Below are 15,556 nucleotides of genomic sequence, written 5' to 3'. Positions count from 1 at the left end.
ATGGATTCAAGCGACAAGAAAGAAGATTCCACCTCAACATCAGGAAGAACTTCCTGACAGTCAGAGCTGCTCGGCAGTGGGATTCGCTGCCAAGGCGTGTGGCGGAGTCTCCTCCTTTGGAGGTCTTTAAGCAGAGGCTCGACAGGCATATGTCAAGAATGCTTTGATGGTGTTTCCTGCTCGGCAGGGGGTTGGACTGGGTGGCCCTTGTGGTCTCTTCCAACTCTATGATTCTATGATATGATAGCCATGTTCAAATATATGAAAGGGTGTCATATGGAGGAGGGAGAAAGATGGTTTTCTGTTGCTCCAGAGGAGTGGACACGGAGCAATGGATTCGAGCTACAAGAAAGAAGATTCCACCTCAACATCAGGAAGAACTTCCTGACAGTCAGAGCTGTTCGGCAGTGGGATTTGCTGCTAAGGAGTGTGGTGGAGTCTCCTCCTTTGGGAGGTCTTTAAGCAGAGGCTCGACAGGCATATGTCAAGAATGCTTTGATGGTGTTTCCTGCTCGGCAGGGGGTTGGACTGGATGGCCCTTGTGATCTCTTCCAACTCTATGACTCTATGATTCTCTATGATTCTATGATTCCACCTCAACATTAGGAATAACTTCCTGACAGTCAGAGCTGTTCGGCAGTGGGATTTGCTGCCAAGGAGTGTGGTCGAGTCTCCTTCTTTGGAGGTCTCTAAGCAGAGGCTCGACAGGCATGTGTCAAGAATGCTTTGATGGTGTTTCCTGCTTGGCAGGGGGTTGGACTGGATGGCCCTTGGGGTCTCTTCCAACTCTAGGATTCTATGATTCTCTATGATTCTATGATTCTACCTAAACATTAGGAATAACTTTCTGACAGTCAGAGCTGTTCGGCAGTGGGATATGCTGCCATGGCGTGTGGTGGAGTCTCCTTCTTTGGAGGTCTCTAAGCAGAGGCTCGACAGGCATATGTCAAGAATGCTTGGATGGGGTTTCCTGCTCGGCAGGGGGTTGGACTGGATGGCCCTTGTGGTCTCTTCCAACTCTAGGATTCTATGATTCTATGAACTTCCTGACAGTAAGAGCTGTTCGACAGTGGGATTTGCTGCCAAGGAGTAGTGTGGTGGAGTCTCCTCCTTTGGGAGGTCTTTAAGCAGAGGCTTGACAGGCATATGTCCAGAATGCTTGGATGGTGTTTCCTGCTTGGCAGGGGGTTGGACTTGATGGCCCTCGGGGTCTCTTCCAACTCTACGATTCTATGAACTTCCTGACAGTAAGAGCTGTTCGGCAGTGGGATTTGCTGCCAAGGAGTGTGGTGGAGTCTCCTCCTTTGGAGGTCTCTAAGCAGAGGCTTGACAGGCATATGTCCAGAATGCTTTGATGGTGTTTCCTGCTCGGCAGGGGGTTGGACTGGATGGCCCTTGTGATCTCTTCCAACTCTATGACTCTATGATTCTCTATGATTCTATGATTCCACCTCAACATTAGGAATAACTTCCTGACAGTCAGAGCTGTTCGGCAGTGGGATTTGCTGCCAAGGAGTGTGGTCGAGTCTCCTTCTTTGGAGGTCTCTAAGCAGAGGCTCGACAGGCATGTGTCAAGAATGCTTTGATGGTGTTTCCTGCTTGGCAGGGGGTTGGACTGGATGGCCCTTGGGGTCTCTTCCAACTCTAGGATTCTATGATTCTCTATGATTCTATGATTCTACCTAAACATTAGGAATAACTTTCTGACAGTCAGAGCTGTTCGGCAGTGGGATATGCTGCCATGGCGTGTGGTGGAGTCTCCTTCTTTGGAGGTCTCTAAGCAGAGGCTCGACAGGCATATGTCAAGAATGCTTGGATGGGGTTTCCTGCTCGGCAGGGGGTTGGACTGGATGGCCCTCGGGGTCTCTTCCAACTCTACGATTCTATGAACTTCCTGACAGTAAGAGCTGTTCGGCAGTGGGATTTGCTGCCAAGGAGTAGTGTGGTGGAGTCTCCTCCTTTGGGAGGTCTTTAAGCAGAGGCTTGACAGGCATATGTCCAGAATGCTTGGATGGTGTTTCCTGCTTGGCAGGGGGTTGGACTGGATGGCCCTCGGGGTCTCTTCCAACTCTACGATTCTATGAACTTCCTGACAGTAAGAGCTGTTCGGCAGTGGGATTTGCTGCCAAGGAGTGTGGTGGAGTCTCCTCCTTTGGAGGTCTCTAAGCAGAGGCTTGACAGGCATATGTCCAGAATGCTTTGATGGTGTTTCCTGCTTGGCAGGGGGTTGGACTGGATGGCCCTTGGGGTCTCTTCCAACTCTACGATTCTATGATTCTATGAACTTCCTGACAGTAAGAGCTGTTCGGCAGTGGGATTTGCTGCCAAGGCGTGTGGTGGAGTCTCCTCCTTTGGGAGGTCTCTAAGCAGAGGCTTGACAGGCATATGTCAAGAATGCTTGGATGGGGTTTCCTGCTCGGCAGGGGGTTGGACTGGGTGGCCCTTGTGGTCTCTTCCGACTCTAGGATTCTATGATTCTATGATTAGGAAGAACGTCCTGACAGTCAGAGCTGTTCGGCCGTGGGATTTGCTGCCAAGGAGTGTGGTGGAGTCTCCTCCTTGGGAGGTCTTTAAGCAGAGGCTCGACAGGCATATGTCCAGAATGCTTTGATGGTGTTTCCTGCTCGGCAGGGGGTTGGACCATAGCTGCCAAGTTATCCCTTTTCTTAAGGGAAATTCCCTTATGCTGAATAGGCTTCCTCGTGAGAAAAGGGAAAACTTGGCAGCTATGCGGTTGGACTGGATGACCCTTGTTGGTCTCTTCCAACTCTAGGATTCTATGATTCTATGCCTACGCCCTCGCCGCCTGCAGTAGGTCCCCTTTTCCGCCCCGGGAGCTCCCGTGGCGCGCCCGCCTCCTTCCCCCCTCTCTTCTTCCCCGTCGCCTCCTCCATCCCCGGTACTCCGCCTCCGCTCCGCCCCAACGTGACGCATCACTCGGGGAGAGGGAGACGCCGGGAGGAGCGTAATTCTCCTCCTCCTCCTCCTCCTCCTCCTCCTCCTCCTCCTCCTCCTCCTCCTCCTCCTCCTCCTCCTCCTCCTCCTCGGTGCCCTCGGTCCTGGGCGAGCCGAGCGCCGCGCTCCCGGCTCCGGCTTCCTCCCGCTCGTCGCCGCGGCGGACTCGCCGTCGGGGCTGCCGGGCGATGCTCTCGCTTGCAAGATGCCGGTCAAGCTCAGGATCCGCTACAACCTGGTGGACGACGCCGGAGACGCGCGGCTGCCGCTGCACAACGAGGAAGCCTTCCAGCACGGGATCCACTTCCAGGCCAAGGTGAGCCGCCGTCTGCGCGCCTTTACGCACGGGATCCCGCGCTCGCTGCTTCCTCCGGGCCGTAGGTCCGGTCCCCCACCCCCTCGTTGCGGGTTGTCACCTCCAAAGAAAGAGGTCTGCAGGCGCCGTTGCGCGCCTTTACGCGCGGGATCGCGCGCTCGCTGCTTCCTCCGGGCCGTAGGTCCGGTTCCCCCACCCCCTCGTTGCGGGTTGTCACCTCCAAAGAAAGAGGTCTGCAGGCGCCGTTGCGCGCCTTTACGCGCGGGATCCCGCGCTCGCTGCTTCCTCCAGGCCCTAGGTCCGGCCCCCCACCCCCTCGTTGCGGGTTGTCACCTCCAAAGAAAGAGGTCTGCAGGCGCCGTTGCGCGCCTTTACGCGCGGGATCCCGCGCTCGCTGCTTCCTCCGGGCCGTAGGTCCGGTCCCCCACCCCCTCTGGCGACACCCCAGCCGGGTTCTCTCCAGACCCCCCCGCAGCAGCCGCGGGGCGCGGGTGGTCACCTCCAAAGAAAGAGGTCTGCCCGGGCATGTGCAGAGTGCTCCTCGAGACTGGGCATGTTTAGCCTGGAGAAGAGAAGGTGAAGGGGTGATATGATAGCCATGTTCAAATATATGAAAGGATGTCATATGGAGGAGGGAGAAAGATTGAGTCAGCAGTGTGATGCAGCAGCTCAAAAAGCCAATGCAATTCTGGGCTGCATCAAGAGGAGTATAGCATCTAGATCAAGGGAAGTAATAGGACCACTGTATTCTGCTCTGGTCAGACCTCGCCTGGAGTACTGTGTCCAGTTCTGGGCACCACAGTTCAAGAAGGAGACTGACAAGCTGGAACGTGTCCAGAGGAGGGCAACCAAAATGGTCAAAGGCCTGGAAACGATGCCTTATGAGGAACGGCTTAGGGAGCTGGGTATGTTTAGCCTGGAGAAGAGAAGGTTAAGGGGTGATATGATAGCCATGTTCAAATATATGAAAGGATGTCATATGGAGGAGGGAGAAAGGTTGTTTTCTGCTGCTCCAGAGAAGCGGACACGGAGCAACGGATTCAAACTACAAGAAAGAAAATTCCACCTAAACATTAGGAAGAACTTCCTGACAGTAAGAGCTGTTCGGCAGTGGAATTTGCTGCCAAGGAGTGTGGTGGAGTCTGCTTCTTTGGAGGTCTTTAAGCAGAGGCTTGACAGCCATCTGTCAGGAATGCTTTGATGGTGTTTCCTGCTTGGCAGGGGGTTGGACTGGATGGCCCTTGTGGTCTCTTCCAACTCTATGATTCTATGATTCTAGGTCTGCCCGGGCATGTGCAGAGTGCTCCTCGAGACTGGGCATGTTTAGCCTGGAGAAGAGAAGGTTAAGGGGTGATATGATAGCCATGTTCAAAGATATGAAAGGGTGTCATATGGAGGAGGGAGAAAGATTGTTTTCTGCTGCTCCAGAGAAGCGGACACGGAGCAATGGATTCAAGCTACAAGAAAGAAGATTCCACCTCAACATTAGGAAGAACTTCCTGACAGTAAGAGCTGTTCGGCAGTGGAATTTGCTACCGAGGAGTGTGGTGGAGTCTCCTTCTTTGGAGGTCTTTAAGCAGAGGCTTGACAGGCATATGTCAAGAATGCTTGGATGGTGTTTCCTGCTTGGCAGGGGGTTTGACTGGATGGCCCTTGTGGTCTCTTCCAACTCTAGGATTCTATGATTCTATGAACTTCCTGACAGTAAGAGCTGCTCGACAGTGGGATTTGCTGCCAAGGAGTGTGGTGGAGTCTCCTTCTTGGGAGGTCTTTAAGCAGAGGCTTGACAGGCATATGTCCAGAATGCTTTGATGGTGTTTCCTGCTCGGCAGGGGGTTGGACTGGATGGCCCTTGTGGTCTCTTCCAACTCTACGATTCTATGATCTGCGTGCAAGACAGGTGCTCTTCTATGGAGCCACTGTTGACAGTTGAAGAGCGCCCCATGTGCTAAGGTAGGTTGCGGGAAAGGCGAGGCACCAGGAGTGGTAGGTATAGACTTGACCAGGGGTCCCCAAACTAAGGCCCGGGGGCCGGATGCGGCCCAATCGCCTTCTAAATCCGGCCCGCGGACGGTCCGGTAATCAGCATGTTTTTACATGAGTAGAATGTGTCCTTTTATTTAAAATGCATCTCTGGGTTATTTGTGGGGCATAGGAATTCGTTCATATTCGTTCATATGGGCAATAACAATAATAATAATAATAATAATAATAATCCTATATAATAAAGTCCCTGTGTCTCTGCGTCCAGTCCCTGTGTTCCTGTGTCCGTGCTACTGCGCATGTGCCCCACGGACGCACACACACACACGCTCTCCCCCCCCAACCCTCTGCCTCCGCGCACTCCCCGTCCCCGCGCACTCTCTCGTGCCCTCGAGCCGGGGGGGGGGCGGAATGCGGTTCTCTCTCCCTCAATGGCTTCCCTTCCAAACCGCCGTTCCGCGCCTCGCCTCCCGACTAATGGCATGAGGGGAAGAGGGGAAGGGACCGCCTCCTCCTCCTCCTCCTGACAACCCTTATTTACTACTAGTGTCATTCAGCCCGTTAAATAAACGGGCGCTAGAACATATGTGAGAGGAGCGGCGGGGCCGCGGCCTTCCCTCCTCCCTCTCTGCGCTCGGCCGTGGGCCACTACGGGAGAGCGAGTTGGTTTACTTGCATCCCTGGTGTGCCCCGCGGCCGAGCGCAGAGAGGGAGGAGGGAAGGCCGCGGCCCCGCCGCTCCTCTCACATATGTTCTAGCGCCCGTGTATTTAACGGGCTGAATGACACTAGTAGTAAATAAGGGTGTGAATGCACAGAGCATGGGGTACAGGGGCAAATTGGAACAGGGGCAAATTGTTCCAAAATTCTTTAACGAATCACTCCTGGCTTTGCTCTCTCTCTCCCTTCAGTACATTGGCAGTCTGGACGTGCCAAGACCCAACAGTCGCGTGGAGATAGTGGCCGCGATGAGGAGGATCCGGGTGAGTCATTGTGTCTTCCTTCCTTCCTTCCTTCCTTCCTTCCTTCCTTCCTTCCTTCCTTCCTTCCTTCCTTCCTTCCTTCCCCTCCCCAACCTGCAAATATCTTCTGCTTACTTTCAGCCACTCAATTAAGCAATCAGAAAAATGTTCTCTTCCCCCTGTGCCCATAGCTGCCAAGTACCCCGTTTTCCCCGGGAAACCCCCCGTTTTTACTTACCTTTCCCCGGCGGTCCCCCGTATCACTTTGTCTCCCGTTTTTCTCCGTTCTTTTCTCCTGCCGGCGGCCCTTATATTTTTTCTGATTTGCCCTTCTATGGGCACCAAAAATGCCCGCCGCCGGCTTCAAAAGTAGCTTCTACGCATGACCGGAAGTGCATAGACACGACTTCCGGTGTCGCCCCGCCCATCTATGGGCACAAAAAATGGCCGACGCCGGAAGTCGCGTCGACGCACTTCCGGACATGTGTAGAAGCTACTTTTGAAGCCGCCGGCGGCCATTTTTGGTGCCCATAGAAGGGCAAAGCGACGTCGACGCAACGTCCGGTGTCACACGGCTGCCGGTCCCGGATTCTGCAGTCCGGGACTTGGAAGGTAAGCCTGTGCCTTGTTCTATGCCACCTCAAAAAAAAGAAGAAGCACGCTTCGCCAGGAGGCATTCAACCAGAAGGCTGGCTGGGCTCCACTTCACATACGCCCCCCCACTGCCCCCCAATGGCTGAGCCCCACAGATGAGCTGAGATTCCTCCTGGAACAGAAGCCCGGATTCTCTCAGTTGGCTAGATGGCCTTTGGGGAATGAATGGCTCCAGCTTAGGAGCTGTCTCCTAAGTACCACTGTATTCTGCTCTGGTCAGACCTCACCTGGAGTACCGTGTCCAGTTCTGGGCACCACAGTTCAAGAAGGATACTGACCAGCTGGAACGTGTCCAGAAGAGGGCAACCCAAATGGTCAAAGGCCTGGAAACGATGCCTTATGAGGAACGGCTTAGGGAGCTGGGTATGTTTAGCCTGGAGAAGAGAAGGTTAAGGGGTGATATGATAACCATGTTCAAATATATAAAAGGATGTCATATGGAGGAGGGAGAAAGGTTGTTTTCTGCTGCTCCAGAGAAGCGGACACGGAGCAACGGATTCAAACTACAAGAAAGAAAATTCCACCTAAACATTAGGAAGAACTTCCTGACAGTAAGAGCTGTTCGGCAGTGGAATTTGCTGCCAAGGAGTGTGGTGGAGTCTCCTTCTTTGGAGGTCTTGAAGCAGAGGCTTGACAGGCACATGTCAAGAATGCTTTGATGGTGTTTCCTGCTTGGCAAGGGGTTGGACTGGATGGCCCTTGTGGTGTCTTCCAACTCTATGATTCTATGATTCTATGAATTTAATTTAGGGAGGCCATAGTTAAAGGCTTGCCAAATGCACACCCAGAAAGGAAGCAGGACTGAATGTGGATCCCCTGGGGCTGGATCCTATTGTGTTTCACTGAGCAAGGGGAGTAGCCTCTGAGCACACGCAAAGTGCCACTGTCCCTCTTTTCTGAATACCTGCAGGCAGCTCTCATATACCTTGGTTTAAGCAACAGGACTCCTGTTGCTTTGAAGATTCCACCTCAACCTTAGGAAGAACATCCTGACAGTCAGAGCTGTTCGGCAGTGGGATTTGCTGCCAAGGAGTGTGGGGGAGTCTCCTTCTTTGGAGGTCTTGAAGCAGAGGCTGGACAGGCGCATGTCAAGAATGCTTGGATCGTGTTTCCTGCTCGGCAGGGGGTTGGACTGGATGGCCCTTGGGGTCTCTTCCAACGCTATGATTCTATGATTCTAATAGTATAACCACCTAAACATTAGGAGGAACTTCCTGACAGTAAGAGCTGTTCGGCAGTGGGATTTGCTGCCGAGGAGTGTGGTGGAGTCTCCTCCTTTGGAGGTCTTTAAGCAGAGGCTTGACAGGCACATGTCAGGAATGCTTTGATGGTGTTTCCTGCTTGGCAGGGGGGTTGGACTGGATGGCCCTTGTGGTCTCTTCCAACGCTATGATTCTATGATTCTAATAGTATAACCACCTAAACATTAGGAAGAACTTCCTGACAGTAAGAGCTGTTCGGCAGTGGGATTTGCTGCCAAGGAATGTGGTGGAGTCTCCTTCTTTGGAGGTCTTAAAGCAGAGGCTTGACAGGCATATGTCAAGAATGCTTGGATGGTGTTTCCTGCTTGGCAGGGGGTTGGACTGGATGGCCCTTGGGGTCTCTTCCAACTCTACGATTCTATGATTCTATGAAATATATTAAAGGATGTCATATAGAGGAGGGAGAAAGATTGTTTTCTGCTGCTCCAGAGAAGCGGACACGGAGCAATGGATTCAAACTTCAAGAAAGAAGATTCCACCTCAACATTAGGAAGAACTTTCTGACAGTAAGAGCTGTTCGGCAGTGGGATTTGCTGCCGAGGAGTGTGGTGGAGTCTCCTCCTTTGGAGGTCTTGAAACAGAGGCTTGACAGGCGCATGTCAAGAATGCTTTGATCGTGTTTCCTGCTCGGCATGGGGTTGGACTGGATGGCCCTCGGGGTCTCTTCCAACTCTACGATTCTATGATTCGGTTTTAAGGCATCCCTTTCTCATGAAGGCGATGGATGTGGGATTCAGCTGAAGCGTTTCAGGGCAGAATGGTTTACTTGGAAGCCATGCTGGTAACGTTTTCCATAGCACAGGTGTCCCCCCTTGCTGCTCAGGGTGGGTGGGGAACCCAAAATCAGTGGGGAGGGGGGGGGAAGCCCTCCATTCTTTTGGGAGCGCCTGGATCCGCCCCCTGCCCCCCCTCCCCAGGCTGCTTTCTTGGCAAGAGGTGTTCTTTAACAAACAGAGAGAAAGCTCGTCCCTTGGAGCAGAATGCCAATTTGGCGGGGGTCAATTTGGTGCAGTAATAATAATAATAATAATAATAATTTATTATTTATACCCCGCCCATCTGGGTATATTATACCCCTTCATTGTGAACTAATCGACATCAATGTTAGGTTTCACGGAGAGCAAGAAGAGTTGCCTACTCTTATTTTATGCAATATTTATTTATTGAACATGTTGATAATTGACATGAAACACCAAGGGTTTTGAACAAATGATATGGAACGATGAAGCAAACGGGGTCCTAAACAAGTAAACATAAACATTAAACAATAATAATAATAATAATAATAATAATTTATTATTTATACCCCGCCCATCTGGCCGGGTTCCCCCAGCCACTCTGGGCGGCTTCCAAAAAAAACGGAAATTCTAAAATGCAGAAATCCATCAAACATTAAAAGCTTCCCTAAACAGAGGGGCAACCGAGCTTCTCGCTGGCTTGGCTTGTCATTAAGGCTAAGCTAAGCCTGCATTTAAATGTGGTTTTTTTTTTTCCTGCGTTATAAATTTCCCAGCCTCTCTCCTGAATTATTAGTAGCCTCCTGGAGCTACTGCAGACTTTTCCTGCGATTGACTGAGCTGTAGCTAATCCTCCCTCCTCCCCAGCCAATTCCTCCAGCTTTGACGGCGACAGCGGGATGTCATTATTCTTGCCGCTTGAATATTAAGTGGGGGGGGGGCGGGCGATTGCTGCGCTTTTTGGCAGGCACATCCTGGGCCCCATTGCATTCTGGCTCTTTGTAGCCTGTGCTTGCTTTCAGAACCTGGGGGTGGTGTAGGAAAGGGCCTCACCCTGAGTCCACCCGCTTTTTTTTTCTTTTTTTTTACAATATTTTTTATTATCCAATGTTTGATGGATCTCTGTATTTTAATGTTTGATGGATTTCTGTGTTTTAGAATTTCTGTTTTGTTGGAAGCCGCCCAGAGTGGCTGGGGGAACCCGGCCAGATGGGCGGGGTATAAATAATAAATTATTATTATTATTATTATTATTATTATTATTATTATTATTATTATTATTAGGTTTTCCCAGAATAGAAAAGGAACAAAAAAGCATTACGAAAAGGATAAAAAACTGAAAAACGAAAAAATACGGAATAGAAAAAGTCCAGAGAAGCGGACACGGAGCAATGGATTCAAACTACAAGAAAGAAGGTTCCACCTCAACGTTAGGAAGAACTTCCTGACAGTCAGAGCTGTTCGGCAGTGGGATTTGCTGCCAAGGAGTGTGGTGGAGTCTCCTTCTTTGGGAGGTCTTTAAGCAGAGGCTTGACAGGCATATGTCAAGAATGCTTTGATGGTGTTTCCTGCTTGGCAGGGGGTTGGACTGGATGGCCCTTGTGGTATCTCCCAACTCTACGATTCTATGATTAGGAAGAACGTCCTGACAGTAAGAGCTGTTCGGCAGTGGAATTTGCTGCCAAGGAGTGTGGTGGAGTCTCCTTCTTTGGGAGGTCTTTAAGCAGAGGCTTGACAGGCATATGTCAAGAATGCTTTGATGGTGTTTCCTGCTTGGCAGGGGGTTGGACTGGATGGCCCTTGGGGTCTCTCCCAACTCTACGATTCTATGATTAGGAAGAACGTCCTGACAGTAAGAGCTGTTCGGCAGTGGGATTTGCTGCCAAGGAGTGTGGTGGAGTCTCCTTCTTGGGAGGTCTTTAAGCAGAGGCTTGACAGGCATATGTCAAGAATGCTTTGATGGTGTTTCCTGCTTGGCAGGGGGTTGGACTGGATGGTCCTTGTGGTCTCTTCCAACTCTACGATTCTATGATTAGGAAGAACGTCCTGACAGTAAGAGCTGTTCGGCAGTGGAATTTGCTGCCAAGGAGTGTGGTGGAGTCTCCTTCTTTGGGGGTCTTTAAGCAGAGGCTTGACAGGCATATGTCAAGAATGCTTTGATGGTGTTTCCTGCTTGGCAGGGGGTTGGACTGGATGGCCCTTGGGGTCTCTCCCAACTCTACGATTCTATGATTAGGAAGAACGTCCTGACAGTAAGAGCTGTTCGGCAGTGGGATTTGCTGCCAAGGAGTGTGGTGGAGTCTCCTTCTTGGGAGGTCTTTAAGCAGAGGCTTGACAGGCATATGTCAAGAAGGCTTTGATGGTGTTTCCTGCTTGGCAGGGGGGTTGGACTGGATGGCCCTTGTGGTCTCTTCCAACTCTACGATTCTATGATTAGGAAGAACTTCCTGACAGTAAGAGTTGTTCGGCAGTGGGATTTGCTACCGAGGAGTGCGGTGGAGTCTCCTTCTTTGGAGGTCTTTAAGCAGAGGCTTGACAGGCATATGTCAGGAATGCTTTGATGGTGTTTCCTGCTTGGCAGGGGGTTGGACTGGATGGCCCTTGGGGTCTCTTCCAACTCTATGATTCTTTGATTCTATGAAAACATAAAATTAAAAACAATTAATTCTTTGGATGTTTACATTGCATATGCGGACCCCCTCGGGGTCCCTTCCCCTGTGGTTCTCCATCATCTAAAATTCTAACCCATTTTAATCACCTCATATCATCTAATTTTAATTCTCAATTAACATATTCATATTTCCCACAGTTTATTGACAACCTAATTCTACTCTTAATATATCACTTTTGCATATATATTTTTAGATATAACTTAAAATCTTTCCATTCTTCTTCCATCGCTTCCTCTCCCCGGTTGCGGATTCATAGAATCATAGAATCATAGAGTTGGAAGAGACCACAAGGGCCATCCAGTCCCACCCCCTGCCAAGCAGGAAACACCATCAAAGCATTCCTGACATATGCCTGTCAAGCCTCTGCTTAAAGACCTCCAAAGAAGGAGACTCCACCACACTCCTTGGTAACAAATCCCACTGCCGAACAGCTCTTACTGTCAGGAAGTTCTTCCTAATGTTGAGGTGGTTATACTATTAGAATCATAGAATCATAGAGTTGGAAGAGACCCCAAGGGCCATCCAGTCCAACCCCCTGCCAAGCAGGAAACACCATCAAAGCTTTCTCTCTGACTTTCTCTCCAAATGATTTTATTTGGGGTTTGGGGAGAGCTGTTTTATTTGCTACAACACACACACAAAAAAACTGCTCCGTCCTGCGGCTTCATTCAGAACCCGCTTTAATGAACATTTAAGTGCTGCGGCCGCATCAGGGGCCGTTTCAGTCTGACAGCCCCCCACCCCACAAGTGGTCTTTGCACAATCCCCCTGCAGGCCTGGGCTGCCTGCCTGCCTCCCTCTTGAGCCGAGATAAAAGTAGCCCGGTGCTTCCGGCTGAGAGAGAGAGAGAGAGGAAGGTCGGGGGGGGGGGCTTTGCAGTTTGCAATGAACCAAAATCAGGATGGGGAATGCAGCGGGTGCAAATGGTTGCATTTACAAATTGACCGTCATGAAATCCAGAGGTGGAAATTGAATCATAGAATCCTAGAGTTGGAAGAGACCCCGAGGGCCATCCAGTCCAACCCCCTGCCAAGCAGGAAACACCATCAAAGCATTCCTGACAGATGGCTGTCGAGCCTCTGCTTAAAGACCTCCAAAGAAGGAGACTCCGCCACACTCCTTGGCAGCAAATTCCACTGCCGAACAGCTCTTACTGTCAGGAAGTTCTTCCTAATCATAGAATCATAGAATCCTAGAGTTGGAAGAGACCCCAAGGGCCATCCAGTCCAACCCCCTGCCAAGCAGGAAACACCATCAAAGCATTCCTGACAGATGGCTGTCAAGCCTCTGCTTAAAGACCTCACAAAGAAGGAGACTCCACCACACTCCTTGGCAGCAAATCCCACTGCCGAACAGCTCTTACTGTCAGGAGTCGGTCATGACTGGACCTAATGGTCAGGGGTCCCTTTACCTTTTCCTTTAATTCCCATGTTAACCGGCATCCCTGCACGTCAGGCTGGAGTTAGAATCATATAATCCTAGAGTTGGAAGAGACCACAAGGGCCATCCAGTCCAACCCCCTGCCAAGCAGGAAACACCATCCAAGCATTCTTGGCATATGCCGGTCAAGCCTCTGCTTAAAGACCTCCAAAGAAGGAGACTCCACCACACTCCTTGGCAGCAAATCCCACTGCCGAACAGCTCTTACTGTCAGGAAGTTCTTCCTAATGTTGAGGTGGAATTTTCTTTCTTGTAGTTTGAATCCGTTGCTCCGTGTCCGCTTCTCTGGAGCAGCAGGAAACAACCTTTCTCCCTCCTCTATATGACATCCTTTTATATATTTGAACATGGTTATCATATCACCCCTTAACCTTCTCTTCTCCAGGCTAAACATACCCAGCTCCCTAAGCCGTTCCTCATAAGGCATTGGATAATAATATAATAATTGGATAATAATAATTGGATAATAATAATAATAATAATAATAATAATAATAATAATAATAATTTATTATTTATACCCCGCCCATCTGGCCGGGTCTCCCCAGCCACTCTGGTCGGCTTCCAACAGAAGAATAAAACACAATAATCTATTCAACATTAAAAGCCTCCCTGAACAGGGCTGCCTTCAGATGCCTCCTAAAAGTCTGGTAGTTGTTTTCCTCTTTGACCTCTGGTGGGAGGGCGTTCCACAGGGCGGGCGCCACCACCGAGAAGGCCCTCCGCCTGGTTCCCCGCAACTTGGCTTCTCGCAACGAGGGAACCGCCAGAAGGCCCTCGGCGCTGGACCTCAGTGTCCGGGCGGAACGATGGGGGTGGAGACGCTCCTTCAGTACTTCCTGACAGTAAGAGCTGTTCGGCAGTGGGATTTGCTGCCGAGGAGTGTGGTGGAGTCTCCTTCTTTGGAGGTCTTTAACGATGGGGGTGGAGACGCTCCTTCAGGTATACTGGACCGAGGCCGTTTAGGGCTTTCAAGGTCAGCGCCAACACTTTGAATTGTGCTCGGATCCCTCTCCCGCTTGCAGGGTGGATTTGATTTAAATCAAACTGATTTAAATCACGATTTAAATCACGATTTAAATCACGAGGTCAGTAAGGCTTGATTTAAATCATAGTTTTCTACATAAAGACTAATTCTTGCTGGTATAGCTTTAATATGCAAGTAGATGAAGATTTTTAGAATAACAACTTTTCATATTAGTTTTGTATCCCCAGTTTAATGGGTTAATCATTTATATTTGGACAACTTTACTGTTGTACTTAGGAAGGAGAAAAATAATCTTTACCTTAATAATAACAATTTAAATAGATTTATTCAACTGAAACAATAACATTACAGCATATGTTATTTGCTTAAACAAACATCCATGTTTGTTAACTAATTTGGCTAAACAAAAACAAAATATATATCTTTTAAGAAACTTAGACTGTCAGCCCAGCCTACACATGAAAACCTAAATACTGTCCACTCCAAACAATCAGAAAAATATTGTTTCTATTCTATTCACTGAACTTCTTGAAACTTAGCACTGAAGGGGTTGATTCTGTATTCATAGGTTTGTAGAACAATAGGATTAAGGTCTTTTTCTCAACTCTGTTCATGTTATAACATTTTTGCTGTGAAGAAGAGGAATGTGATCTCTGCTGAGTCAAATGCAGTTTTGAGAACCTCAAAAGTAAACCAAGCATCCGTGATAATATCTTGTAGGCAGAGAAACTGCCCAATAATCTTACAAAAACCTCTGGAAGAGCGTGACATTGTGAATGGATTAATGGAATTTATTTACCCCCCCCAAAATTAAACATATACAACCTTATTCTACATAATTAAAAAAAACCTAATCTTTATTTCACGATGGAATAACCTTTGGATGGTAATATATTTTCCTCGAAAAGCATTTTATTTAAAAAAATCCGATTTAAATAAAAAAAAATCCGATTTAAATCCAAAAAAATCCGATTTAAATTTAAAAAATCCGATTTTTTTGATGATTTTTTTAAAATCATTGATTTTTATCCACCCTGCCACCTGCCCTTCACTGTTTGGGGGGGGGCACACCTCATAACCTTTGGAACAACCTTTGGAATAACCTTTGGATGGTAGTATATTTTCCTCAAAAAGCATTTTATTTAAAAAAAACACCCCAATTTAAATCAAAAAATCGATTTAAATCAAAAAAATCCGATTTAAATTTAAAAAAAAATCCGATTTTTTTTATTTTTTTTAAAAAAAATCATTGATTTTTATCCACCCTGCTGGGAGCCAATGTACATCTTTCAAGACCGGCGTGATGTGGTCCCGGCGGCCGCTCCCAGTCCCCAGTCTAGCGGCCGCATTCTGGATTAGTTGTAGTTTCCGGGTCGCCTTCAAGGGTAGCCCCACGTAGAGCGCATTGCAGTAGTCCAAGCGGGAGATAACCAGAGCATGCACCACTCTGGCGAGACAGTCTGCAGGCAGGTAGGGTCTCATCCTGCGTACCAGATGGAGCTGATAGACAGCTGCCCTATTTTTATCCATGGCCTTCCCCTCCCCCCCTTTGGAAAGGTGTGGTGTGCAAAGCCTTGGGGCCAAGCTGG

At 49.3% G+C, this 15,556-nt stretch overlaps 1 protein-coding gene across 3 annotated transcripts in view; it reads left to right on the top strand.

Moving 5' to 3' along the window:
* The first annotated feature begins 3,055 nt into the window (after window positions 1-3,055).
* The window catches only part of LOC118078308 (carboxyl-terminal PDZ ligand of neuronal nitric oxide synthase protein-like), a 49,437-nt gene continuing 36,936 nt past the window's right edge, over window positions 3,056-15,556 (top strand). For all 3 annotated transcript variants that reach the window (XM_060270607.1, XM_060270606.1, XM_060270608.1), the window contains exons 1-2: window positions 3,056-3,271; window positions 6,165-6,236. In XM_060270607.1, the coding sequence (XP_060126590.1) occupies window positions 3,161-3,271; window positions 6,165-6,236 (183 nt within the window). In that variant the 5' untranslated portion in view covers window positions 3,056-3,160. The remainder of the gene's footprint in view (window positions 3,272-6,164; window positions 6,237-15,556) is intronic.

This window comes from Zootoca vivipara, chromosome Z (genome assembly GCF_963506605.1).
Source record: "Zootoca vivipara chromosome Z, rZooViv1.1, whole genome shotgun sequence".
Classification (NCBI taxonomy): domain Eukaryota; kingdom Metazoa; phylum Chordata; class Lepidosauria; order Squamata; family Lacertidae; genus Zootoca; species Zootoca vivipara.
This window is presented reverse-complemented; position numbering and strand designations above follow the sequence as displayed.